General features: G+C 39.2%; 1 protein-coding gene across 2 annotated transcripts; it reads right to left on the bottom strand.

The window, feature by feature from the left end:
- Window positions 1-750: 750 nt before the first annotated feature.
- CLEC12B (C-type lectin domain family 12 member B) lies at window positions 751-5,759 on the bottom strand. Of its 2 annotated transcripts, none has more exons than XM_068971651.1 (6): window positions 5,669-5,759; window positions 3,737-3,835; window positions 3,080-3,298; window positions 2,430-2,584; window positions 1,911-2,026; window positions 751-901 (listed from the first exon to the last, which is right to left on the bottom strand). In XM_068971651.1, exons 1-6 carry the CDS (start codon window positions 5,757-5,759, stop codon window positions 751-753), a joined length of 831 nt encoding a protein of 276 aa, XP_068827752.1. The 2 variants fall into 2 exon arrangements, with proteins under 2 accessions (XP_068827752.1, XP_068827753.1); XM_068971652.1 differs by having other exon boundaries at window positions 751-814.
- Window positions 5,760-13,263: the final 7,504 nt, after the last annotated feature.

Below are 13,263 nucleotides of genomic sequence, written 5' to 3'. Positions count from 1 at the left end.
GCAAGAATACTGGAGTGGATTGCCATTTCCTTCTCCTGGGAATCTTTCCGACCCAGGGATCGAACCTGTGTCTCCTGCATTGGCAGCTGGATTCTTTACCATTGAGCCACCCAGGAAGCCCATATACCCCTTCTCCAGGATCTCCCAGATTTCTACATGATCCAGCAACTGTCACAACAGGGTTTCCTGGACCTTGTTCCACTGCTGTGGCCTGTCTCAGTTCTGGCTGTTAAATATTTTTTTTTAATATAAATTTATTTATTTTAATTGGAGGTTAATTACTTTACAATATTGTATTGGTTTTGCCATACATCAACATGAATCCGCCACAGGTATACACATGTACCCCATCCTGAACCCCTCCTCCCTCCTCCCTCCTAGTACCATCCCTCTGGGTCATCTCAACATCGCCCCTGTTCACTTGGGCATATTTAACAACAAAGCTAGGAAAGTCTGTTATTTGAGAGAAAGGAAATTCAGTGAAATGAGTCTGAGATTGAAGATGGTCATAGGACAGCTATTCCTGCAGGTTTCCAGTGACCTTGAGATGAAATAAAAACATCAGATCTGAAGGCATCAGACAATGATGTGGAATGTGTTCTGTGTAGCAAGTTTATTTGCCTGTTGCCTGATGGTTTAAATATACAGACAGTCACTATTTAATCTCTTTTTCCCCCCCTTTAATAGTAAAGCTCTTTCCGTCCTCATATCACCTTAATCATAAGTCCCTTACATCTTGGAGGAAGCATATTAATCCAAGTCTTCAATCTTCACTAATGCAGCTGTCTTCTCGCAAATCCAAGAAATTTCAGCACTGCAGCGGGATATATAAATATTCCCATTTTGAAAATAGGCACATCCCTTGGATTCATTGATCTGAGCATATTCGTTTGCACTAAATCTGAAAAAGAGAATCAATTTTAAGTTAACTACAAAATCACATTTGAAACAATCACAATTCAGTGTTTTTAGCTTCCCTGACAGTGAAACTCATGTGTGTGAATGTTGAAAGACTTCTGTGGCCAGCAACCATCAAAATCCCTATAGCTTGCATATTTGAGTTTTTAAAAATTTCCAATTACTCATGATCTCAGATAGAACTAAGAAGTAAGCTTAAACCAGGAGTTGAGAATTTCTATTCTCTTCATAACATGATAGAAACTACCCAATGCAGAGTATATATTAAAAGAACTAGAATTCCTTTACTCTGGAACTGAAGAAAAACAGAAAAATACGATCACATTCTGTATAAAAATATGTTACATTTTACTGAGCACAAATATCATTTTGTATATATTATATATATGTGGGGAGTGAAAAAAGAATAAAACAGAGGTTAGAGGAAATGAATGACAACATAGATGTAGCTCTGATATTGGTTCCTAGTTCTTCTGCTAAAGAACTGATGATAACTCTTAAGTAATGTCATCAGAAAATGATGATCATGTCTAAATCTTCCATGTGCCCTGGACTGCTTTTATTCAGATGATCTGCACTACACTATAATATTCTTTTCTTGCTTCAAGGCTTAGCTCACTAAATCTTACTTGCGATGTATACACTTTTGTTTACTCTCTCTATGACAATTTTTTAATCTATAAAGTGGGAATATAACAGTGCTTTTATCATAGGGATAACAATACTTTGAACATCGTAAGTATTACTTGTGTTTGTTAAATAGAGAAGTAAACTTAAACTAATAGACGGAATTCAGTGTCCTGCCATGAATTTATCTCACACACGAAATGAGGTCCTCCTCATTTCCATCTCTATTAATGAAGCTCTCTTTTCGTTGGAGGTTGTACTTTTTTGTATCTAGATGTATAACTCTTATAATTCACATTTATTTTCTTTATATTCCATTTTTAGTACCTTTTGCTTGTTTCTTTCCCCAACAGTTAGAGACTTACAAGGATGGAGAGGGTCTAGAGCTATCCTCCCAAAGCCAACTTCTGCCAGATGGGTCCCAAAATAGTCCCAACCAGAAGAAAGGAAACTCGGGTAATGGTTGTGACCTCAGAAAATCCTGAAAGAGAAAACAGGAAAAAGTTTTATGAGGGGCACATTCCTGTTTGCTGGAGTAAGAGAGATGGGACCATTCATCGAGTTCATGTGAAAAGTGAAAGTGAAAGTTGCTCAATTGTGTCCCTCTTTGAGACCCTCAGTTGTGTCCGATTCTTTTGTGACCTGGAATTCTCCAGGCCAGAATACTGGAGTGGGTTGCCATTCCATTATCCAGGGAATCTTCCCAATCCAGGAATCAACTGGGGGTCTCCTGCATTGCAGGTGTATTCTTTACCAGCTGAGCTACCAGGGAAGCCCAATTCTTACTCAAAATGCACTGAATTCCTACCATGTGACTCAGGAATTCTATTTACTTTCAAATACATGAATAATTTCTCTAACCAGGGAAGAAGACTCAACCTGACCTTTTCTTCTAGGCTGTCTATCTTCACCAGCGTGGAGTTCTTGTCCATGCAGTTTTTTCTACTGTTAGGCCAGGTTTTTTCCTCATTTATTGCAAAATAATAGCAGCTGGTTTGGTACCATTTCCAGGTCTTAGGACAAGGATTGCATTTGTGGTCTGAAAAAGAAATTACACCCAGTAACACAAACTCAACAACTCTGAAGAGACCGGGACCTGGAAAATAAATCATTCAAATTGATAATAGGGTTTCAAAACCAGCACACTAAAAACAAATCGCTTTAGGAGCCCCCGGAAGTAGTCACCCAAGATTATGTGTTGGGACAGTGGTGACTGAAATACTCTTTTCAGGACTCAGTCTTCTGGCCTCAGAAATACCAGCTATATTTTTAAATTCCTTATAACAACAAGATCACCTAAAAATAGTTCATAAAATGAGGAGCTGAAATATCCGATTGATATCATCCCAAGATGTTTCCCAAATTCAGCTCCATGTTTAAAAAAACAAAACAAAAGAAAAACTATCTTCTGTAAATTTATGGTAGCATCATTAGAAGTCATTGGTAACACTCTCTTATACTCTGATGTGGAGCACATCATCCATCTAAACCAGAGCAACAGATTTGATCTGACTGGTCAGCAAGTCCTGGTTACCTGAAGTGTGAATGATTAGTTCTTGAGAGAGTTTGATGGCCATTTGTCCCTGCCTGTTCAATAGACTGGAGATTTGTGATTTGAGAAACTCCTCCTCCATAGGAAAGGTCCTGTACTCACTCAGCTGCTGGGATAAATTGTCTTGCTGTTGGTGGGTGATTTTCTGGAGTTGAGTCAGTTTGGCTGAATCTGAGTTAATTTCGCTGGACATCTGCAAAACTCCAAGACAGAAGACAAACTCATATATACCCTTCCACTCCTTATGACAGCTGTAGATAATTCTCTTAACACAGAAATATTGCTTAGGTTTAATATTTATTGGTAGTCTCTAATAATCCAAGTATCATGGAAAAACACAACTGATGCCTTTTTATTTCAACTCTCAGGAAAAAGAATATAAAAACAAAAATCGTCTTCATAGTCTAGTTTGTCAAGAGAAAACCATGTATTCAAGGCAAAATCCTCGTAATAATGAAGTACATCTTTTTCAGCTTTATCTTGGCTACATAGAGAATGAGAGACAGCTGAGGTGGCAGAAAGTATTAGAGGGTTTATGATGCTAGCACCCACCATATTAATATAATCTAACCTAAATTTATATAGTTTACAGCTATATTTCCTAACCCCCTGCCCTGAGTTTGATGCAAGCACACTTACACATAATTCCCAAGGTCACCAGCCCAATCAGCAGCATCAGACAAAGAGTTAGCAGACCCAGGGCAGCCTGACGCCGTATAGAGGATGGAGCTGGATACCCTGGAAAAAGCCAACACAAAAATTAGCAAACAGAACTGCCTTGTGGTTGTCACACATTGAGTTGTTTACTTCTCCTACTTAACAACCATCCAGGTATTAAAATTTCTCTCTTGCTGCTTCAAATCCTCTATCTCCAAAATATGTAAAATGATACAAAACAAGGGCCCCGCCACAGTTCTCCATTTTTTTTTTCTCCACCATCCTCCGTTGCTTTAAGAGTCTCCTAATTTTCAGGTTTTTGTTTTACATCACCACACATATTTCTTCTTCAAGATGACTGAATTCATGAATGAGATATTGTGGAAAATTCACTGGATGATTTAGACAATGGAAGAAACCCTTAGAACCGCAAACCTCCACAAGGCAGGTGTTTTGTGAAATCTGCTTATATCTACTATGCATACTATTTTTCACTTAGTAGATAATGAATTGACACTGAGTGAGAGAATGAGTGAATATACAAGATAACCTACCAACAGCAGAACAGACCACAAAGCCAGAGGATAACGCTTCAAAATGTAATAACTTACCTATATATGTATGTATATATATGTATATGTATGTATATATATTATATATATATAGTTTTTATACTTCCCTCACCTTCCTATTCCTTAATTCTGGATCTAGGGGCATCTAGCTTAGTGTCTCAGATAGATTAATGCAATCTCCAGGTGCCCTAACATATGCACCATATTCACCACTCCCTTTTTCTTAAGTATTAGATTTTTTTTAAACAACAAAACAGAAATGCATAACCATCTTTATTAGACACATGCAAAGTCTATCCTACCATCTTTTTGTATCTCATCCCCAAAACCACACGTACACTTATATACACATACATGCTTAAAATAAAAACAAATCTAAAAAGCAGGAGAAAGTTGTGGATGACTCAGGACAACAAACTGTCCTAAACTATCAGCAGATTCCTGAAGGTAAAGAATGTAGTCTGATTCATTAAATTGGATTCCTGATCACAGAAACAGCCTTTTCAATTTGGTACAAGAGAATGAGCAGAGGATAAGAACTGAGTCTCAACTCTACCATGTAACAATTGCATGAATTTGGTTAAGTCATTTAATGTTTTTCAGGTCAGTTTTCTCATTAATACTTCAGAGAAAGTACTGCTATTGTTCCATTTCTTTCATAATTTTAGTTTGATGAAGGCATGATATCATGTATATAAAATACTACACACATATCAATATTGATTCAGCATGACTAATTATACTAATTAGTCCAATTATACTAATATACTAATATTAGTATAATATATAATTATACTAATTATACTAATTCAACTTCCCTTTGAAAAATTTGCAAGTACTTATAAGACAGAAGCAAGCTCTTGTCTATTTTTACCTCACTCATCCTCCAGTTTATCTTTTCAGATAAAGTTCAGATAACTCTACAAAAAAAAAAAAAAATCCCTCCGATTTCTCTAGTTTAGAAGTTTCCAAACTGGACTCTAAAAGGATATTTCCCTTGGCATCTCTCACGAGGTATAAATATCAAGGACTACATTTATAAAAAGAAATCTCAGTCCCCAAACTCAATCTCTGGCATCTTCAGCTGAAATAATTCATTATAACACAGAGCTTGGTGACACACAGCAATATCTCCCAATTTTAAAAAGTCCTGGAAGCCACACATGTCCTCCTCAATGTAGAGCACACCACTGTACCAAAAATTTCTCCAACTTTGTCTCCATTTTGAAAATTCCACAGCAGACCTCTCAAACAGCATCAATGTCAAAGCCAGCACCTCAGGGTATCTAACAAACACCTGTCCATCCCCCAGGACCACATCTTGCCATCTCTGAACCCTTACCTCTTTTTCTTAGGTTATTTCTATCCTGATTATTTCCTGCTGAAACAGAATCCTGAAACGTGAGTGTCGCATAGGTCACGTCTTCAGACATTGTAGAAGAAAGCTCTGCTTTATGGTTAATCAATGTTTCAATATCATCAGGCCCAGGAACACAATGTTCTTTGCAGGGGTGGGAGTTCTTATATCCACACCCAACTGACCCAAGACACACCCCACCATCCCCTCATTAGGGGGGAATGAAGACCAGTTTTTCTGCAGAAAAAGTGAGAGAAAGCAACTGTTGCCTTTAGCAATCAAAATACCATAGATCTCAACTGACTGTCTGTTCCTTCAGCATTGTTTCTTGCTGAAGCAAAGAAGGGATACTTGGAAGTGGAGCAGGGATGATGGCTTTGTGGGTAAGTTCCCATGATTCTCAGCACAGAGGCTGGGGACTGAGTGTTCCCAGTTCAGGCTGCTCTGGGTATCTTAATAATGACACAGGTTGTCCTCTTCTCCTGTGTCTAAGATCAGCTAATTCTGTGAATCTGGTTTACATGCTCTTTAAAAAAAATATATTTTGGAAGTGCTTTGTGCATGTGAGATCTTAGTTCCCTGACCAGGAATTGAACCCATGTCCCCCTGCAGTAGAACTGCAGAGTCTTGCCCACTAAACCATCAGGGAAGTCCTGGATCTTGGTTTGCGCTCATTCATATGGGGTATCAAGGAGACACACATAAGAGAGCAAGAGCTCTGTAGTTACACATACCGAGACAGGAAGAGACAGGAAGAGCTGTACAGTTGAAAACCACACACATATGGCTGCTGATTAAAAAAGAGAAAGAAAGAAATGTTGGTGAGAGACAGACCGACAGCTGGTGTTGGCAATGGGCTCAGAGAAGAAATGAACAGCTATTGAAATGGGACATTATGGGAGTTTCCTTTCTACATGACTATGTTCTTAATGGAATAATGCTCCTTTAGATAACAGCTAACACTTAAGAACAAGATTTTAAAAACGATTGCTTGATGTTTAGGAGAGTGAAAAAAGCAGGCAGGTTGGGGAGAGAATGAGGCTGGCACATGGGAAAATGCTTTTGTTTCTGTTTTTAATGTGTTTGTTTGCTTGGCTTTTAGCCCAAAGGCAGCCCACAGTCATTGTTGAGGGACAGGTGAAATTCCTATGGAAAACATGTGGTCTTCTAGGTATGAAAAATCGGAAGATAGAGTTTGGGGAAACCACAGGGATGGATAGTGCTGGATATTCATAAGGAACACTGATAATGGGGAAATGGTCAGTGTGTTTTTATGCCTCTCCAGGGTTTCTCTTTCAGCTACAATTTACTTACATTTCATTTAAAAAAAAAAAAAAACTTGATGAAATAACCAACCTCTATCTTTTCTTAGGCCTAAAAATGCTCTGAAAAGGTGTTTCCAATAAAACTGAAATAAACCCACTGCACAAAAACTGGAGTTAACCCACAGCTGGGACTACAGGTTTCAGCAATACCCCAATGAGAAATAAAGAGCTGACAATTTATATAGAAAGCATTCTGGCTGTTTTTTTGGGGTGAATATGAGAAAAAATAGCACACCACATGTGTGGTTTGTCATTTAGTCACAACAAGCATCGGACTTAACAGTTTTTAGAGGACTGCATATTTCCAATCTCATCGAACTTTTTAAAACATTCTCATTTATACAAGGAAGTAAATTGCTGTTAAGAACCTGTGGTAGGCAGAAGAAAAGCACCAAAAGATGTTTGTGTCCTAGTCCCCAGGACCTTTAATAGCCTAGTTTACATAGTAAAAGGGACATTTCAAATGTGATTAAGATAACGAATTCTTGAAAGGGGAAATTATCCTGTATTATCTGGGTGGTCCTAATTTTAACTTTTTATTTTGTATTGGGGAATAGCCTATTGGGCTTCCCTGGTGGCTCAGACAGTAAAGAATCTACCTGCAATGCAAGAGACCCAGGTTCAATTCCTGGGTTAGGAAGATGCCCTGGAGAAGGGAATGACAACCCACTCCAGTCCAGCCTGGAGAATTCCAAATCCCCCACCTCCCTCCCCCTAGTGGCTCAGCAGTAAAGAAACTGCAGTGCAGGAGCCTTAGGAGACATGGGTTCAATCCATCAATCTGTAAGATCCCTTGGAGGAGGGCATGGCAATCCACTCCAGTGTTCTTACCTGGAGAATCCCATGGACAGAGGAGTCTGGTGAGCCACAGTCCATAGGATCACAAAGAGTCGGATATGACTGAAGCAACTTAGCATGCATGCATAATCAATTAACAATGCTGTGATAATTTCAGGTGGACACTGAAGGGATTCAGCCAGATATATATATATACACTATCCATTCTCCCCTAAACTCTCCTCCCATCCAGGCTGCCATATAACATTGAGCAGAGTCCCATTTGCTACACAGTAGGTCCTTGTTGGTTATCCATTTTGAATATAGTAGTATATACAGGCAACTATAAGTTCATTCTCTGTGAATCTCTTTCTGTTTAGTAACTAAGTTTACTTGTATCATTTCTTTTCAGATTCTGCATACAAGAATGCTGCATGATATTTCTCCTTCTCTGTCTGACTTACTTCACTCAGTATAACAATGTCTAGGTCCAACCACGTTGCTGAAAATAGCATTATTTCATTCTGAGAGAAAGGACTATGCTGTGAAAGTGCTGTACTCAATATGTCAGAAAATTTGGAAAACTCAGCAGTGGCCACAGGACTGGAAAAAGTCAGTTTTCATTCCAGTCCCAAGGAAAGGCAATGCCAAAGAATGCTCAAACTATGGCACAATTTCACTCATCTCACACGCTAGTAAAGTAATGCTCAAACTTCTCCAAGCCAGGCTTCAGCAATACGTGAACCATGGACTTCCAGATGTTCAACCTGGTTTTAGAAAAGCAGAGGAATCAGAGATCAAATTGCCAACATTCTCTGGATCATCGAAAAAGCAAGAGAGTTCCAGAAAAACATCGATTTCTGCTTTATTGACTATGCCAAAGCCTTTGACTCTGTGGATCACAATAAACTGTGGAAAATTCTGAAAGAGATGGGAATACCAGACCACCTAACCTGCCTCCTGAGAAACCTGTATGCAGGTCAGGAAGCAACAGTTAGAACTGGACGTGGAACAACGCAGTGGTTCCAAATAGGAAAAGGAGTACATCAAGGCTGTATATTGTCACCCTGCTTATTTAACTTATATGCAGAGTACATCATGAGAAGCGCTGGGATAGAGGAAGCACAAGCTGGAATCAAGATTGCCAGGAGAAATATCAATAACCTCAGATATGCAGATGATACCACCTTTATGGCAGAAAGTGAAGAAGAACTAAAGAGCCTCTTGATGAAAGTGAAAGAGGAGAGTGAAAAAGTTGGCTTAAAACTCAGCATTCAGAAAACGAAGATCATGGCATCCGGTCCCATCACTTCATGGCAAATAGATGAGGAAACAGCAGAAACAGTGGCTGACTTTACTTTTCTGGGCTCCAAAATCACTGCAAATGGTGATCACAGCCATGAAATTAAAAAACGTTTACTCCTTGGAAGGAAAGTTATGACCAACCTAGACAGCATATTAAAAAGCAGAGACATTACATTGCCAACAAAGGTCCGTCTAGTCAAGGCTATGGTTTTTCCAGTGGTCATGTATAGATGTGAGAGTTTGACTATAAAGAAAACCGAGCACCGAAGAATTGATGCTTTTGAACTGTAATATTGGAGAAGACTCTTAAGAGTTCCTTAGACTGTACAGAGATCCAACCAGCCCATCCTAAAGGAGATCAGTCCTGGGCGTTCATTGAAGGACTGATGTTGAAGCTGAAACTCCAATAGTTTGGCCATCTGATGTGAAGAGCTGACTCATTTGAAAGACCCTGATGTTGGGAAAGATTGAGGGCAGGAGGAGAAGGGGATGACAGAGGATGAGATGGTTGGATGACATCACTGACTCAATGGACATGGGTTTGGGTAATCTCTGGGAATTGTTGATGAACAGGGAGGCCTGGTATGCTGCGGTTCATGGGGTCGCAAAGAGTCGGACACGATTGAGCGACTGAACTGAACTGAATATTCCATTATATAAATGTACCACATCTTCTTTAACCATTCCTCTGTTGATAGACATTTAGGTTGCTTCCATGTCTTGACTATTGTAAACAGTGCTGCAACGAACATTGGGGTGCATGATCCTTTCAGATCATGTTTTTTTCTGGATGCATGCTCAGGAGTAGGATTGCAGAGTCATATGATAGCTCTGTTTTAGTTTTTTAAGGAACCTCCATACTGTTCTCCATAGTGGCTGCACCAGTTTACATTCTGAGTGCTCCCAATTTAATCCTAGGAAAGTGGGGGATCATTCCTAGACGGGATCAGAGAGACATGAGACCCAAAGACGGGTCAGAGAGATACAGTGTTTCTTGGTGAAGACTGAGAAAAGGAGCCAGGAGCCAAGGAATACAGAGAAGCTAAAGGATGAAAACTCGAGGAAATGGATTCTTCCCACAGAACATTCAGAAGGAGTGCAGTTCAGCCTTGACTTTACCGAGATCGGGGTTGGCCTTCTAACCTACAGAACTGTGAGACAATAAACTTGTATTGTTTAAGCTGTTGTTTCTGTGTAATTTGGTAAAGCAGCAAATACAAAACTCTAAAAATATTTGGAGACTATACATGAGGAAGGAAACAAAGAAATCATTTCTAAAGACTTCCTTTGGGGTAAGGAGGAGTTTAGGTAACTGTACTCAGGAAGAGAATGTGGGTTAGGGTTCTGTTTTCAGATGACTTGGGGAGTGATTTGAAAGCTCTCAAGGTTCACCTCTGTGTGAAGATTAGCTTAATCACAGGTCTCCAGAATGAGCAGCAACCACTTTTGGGGTGTGAACTAATATCCAACAGGCTGCAGAAATGCAACCAATTATTCTTCAGTAACACTTTGGCATGATCTCTAAATACATAAATGTACATATAGTTCTTGTTTATTTTTTTTCAAACTTATGCAGTGCTCAGTCCAAAGCAAGCTAACAAACTAAAACACATGAAAGTGAAAGAAAGTGAAGTTGCTCAGTTTTGTCCGACCCTTTGCGACCCCATGGACTGTAGCCTACCAGGCTTCTCTGTCCATGGGATTCTCCAGGCAAGAATATTGGAGTGGGTTACCATTTCCTTCTCCAGGGGATCTTCCCAACCCAGGGATCAAACCCGAGTCTCCCACATTGGAGGCAGACGCTTTAACCTCTGAGCCACCCGGGAAACATGCGGCAGCTCTAAATCCCACTGCCAAGAATGTGGAAATGAATAATAAATCTACATTCGTGTTCTGTTCTAGGTAAATTAGGTGAAGGCACAGACCATTAATATGAGCAAAAGTTAAATCAAACAAGTGATTACAAAAATGAGAACTTGAGCATTCCCTGATGGTCCAGAGGTTAAAACTTGGAACTTTCACTGCCATGGACCTGGGTTCCATCTTTGGTTGGGGAACTGAAATCCTGGGAAATAAAATTCTGCAAGCTGCATTGCCATAAATAAATAAATAATAATAAATAAATATTAGCTGACCAATTTAAAAAAAGGGAGAGCTCAAGGTTGTTTTTCTTTGTTTTGGACTTTCATTAAATTTTGCAAAGATGGAGTTCTTGTTTTCATTTCCCTAATTCTTTCATATGCCTTAAAGTTCCCTTTAAAAGTAATTAATTTTTTACTATCTTATATGAAACAATACTTTGGTAAAACAGTGATGAAGAATCTCACCTGGTTCTGAATTATTTCGATAATGAAGATTGATCTTACATACTTTCTACTATTATGATCCTTAAACGCTATATTATCTATTATTCATTGATTTTAGAAATTACTGCCTATACTTTTCTCCCTTAAAAATTTCCAGCATCTCTGCCTTCCTGGGTGGCTCAATTGTAAAGAATATGCCTGCCAACGAAGGAGACATGGGTTAGATCCCTCGTTTAAGAAGATTCCACATGTCCTAAACCCTGGGCCTCAACTATTGAGCCTGAGCTCTAGAGCCTGGGAGCCAAAACCACTGAGTCCATGTCCTGCAACTACTGAAGCCCTTGTGCCCTAGAACCTGTGTTTCACAAGAAGCCGCCGTATTGAGAAACATGTGCGCTGCAACTAGAAAGTTGCCCCCACTGACCACGACTAAAGGAAAGCCCATGCAGCAACGAAGAACCAGCATAGCCAAAAATAAGTAAATGAAATAAATACGATTAAACAAACAAACAAAAATTCCTGCCTCTCAATAGCACTTTGTGCCAGTTTATACTAGCAAATAACACTGCTTGTGGCAATCATCTACAATTTCTAGGACATCTCTCCTCAATATTTTTTTACCATTTTTTGACTGTCTTAAATCTCCTCGTTCACCTCTATTCCTGTCATGATCATCAGTAATTTCAGGGCTCTTGTAGGTGAAATTCCAATACCCTGTGTGCTCAGATACTGGATTTACCTCCAATAACCTTGACCACACCCATAAATTAGTCACTCATTATGGTGATCATACATTAAAGCTATGCTTTTCTTTACTATAGTTACTAGCCACATATGACAGTATAAACTTCTGTGAATTAAAATAAAAAACTCATTTCCTTAGTCATTCTAGTTATAATTCAAATAGAATTTTCAGGCTGAACACACACAGTAAAATGAACAGCCCTTTCCCAGCTGTTTCACTGTACTTCTCCATTTCAGTAAATGAAAACTTTGCACTTAACGGTTTCTCAGCCAAAAACTTAAAATCACCTTTGACTTCCCCTGTGGCGTTCAGATGAATTAAACCCATGAGAAAATACTGTTCATTGCAGAAAATAAGGGAACATAGGCATTAAACATAGAAGTATTGTTCACTTGGGATACATTAAAAGAAATAATGAGTTTACATGACAGAAAATTGTGTTCATTCTTCCATGATCATTCCATTCCCATGTATTATTCTTATTTCAGAGTACGCTTTTAAAGAGGGACCTGTATTGGATAGTGCCCAGAGAATGAGTAGAATAGGAATTAATTCAAAATTACTTACAAAAAGGAATGGACTAAAGTGAAAATTAAACTGGAGGTATCAGACCTAAAGAAAAGATAAAGCAAAAGCAACAGTAACAAAAATGACCACTGGGTGGAGCCAAAGGATGAATATTGGAAAGAATTTATTTTAATGTATATTTATCCAATCAAGGTAATAAAATATTTTGTTTAAACTAAAGGGCTATTTGGAGAAGGCAATGGCACCCCACTCCAGTACTCTTGCCTGGAAAATCCCATGGACCAGGAGCCTGGTAGGCTGCAGTCCATGGGGTCGCGAAGAGTCGGGCACGACTGAGCGACTTTACTTTCACTTTTCACTTTAATGCATTGGAGAAGGAAATGGCAACCCACTCCAGTGTTCTTGCCTGGAGAATCCCAGGGACGGTGGGCTGCCGTCTATGGGGTCGCTAAGAGTCGGACACGACTGAAGGGACTTAGCAGCAGCAGCAGCAAAGGGCTATGAAGACAGACTGATTGATTCAAATCCAGAACATTTGATTAACATTTACAAAAGTCCAGTGACTTTTGGCAAGTCCCTTAATCTCTGTGCTTT

The sequence above is a fragment of the Capricornis sumatraensis genome, chromosome 4, assembly GCF_032405125.1.
Source record: "Capricornis sumatraensis isolate serow.1 chromosome 4, serow.2, whole genome shotgun sequence".
Lineage (NCBI taxonomy): Eukaryota > Metazoa > Chordata > Mammalia > Artiodactyla > Bovidae > Capricornis > Capricornis sumatraensis.
Note: the sequence above shows the minus strand (reverse complement) of the source record. Positions and strands in the feature narration are given on the sequence as shown.

What these genes read in the sequence shown, in the direction of transcription:
- CLEC12B (XM_068971651.1), bottom strand. Translation starts at nt 5,759, where the DNA reads ATGTCTGAAGACGTGACCTATGCGACACTCACGTTTCAGGATTCTGTT. An exon ending in GGTGACCTTGGGAATTATGT is followed by an intron (nt 3,299 to 3,736) that starts GTAAGTGTGCTT and finishes TCTGTCTTGGAG; the next exon opens with TTTTGCAGATGTCCAGCGAA. An exon ending in TCTAGACCCTCTCCATCCTT is followed by an intron (nt 902 to 1,910) that starts GTAAGTCTCTAA and finishes TCTCTTTTTCAG; the next exon opens with ATTTAGTGCAAACGAATATG.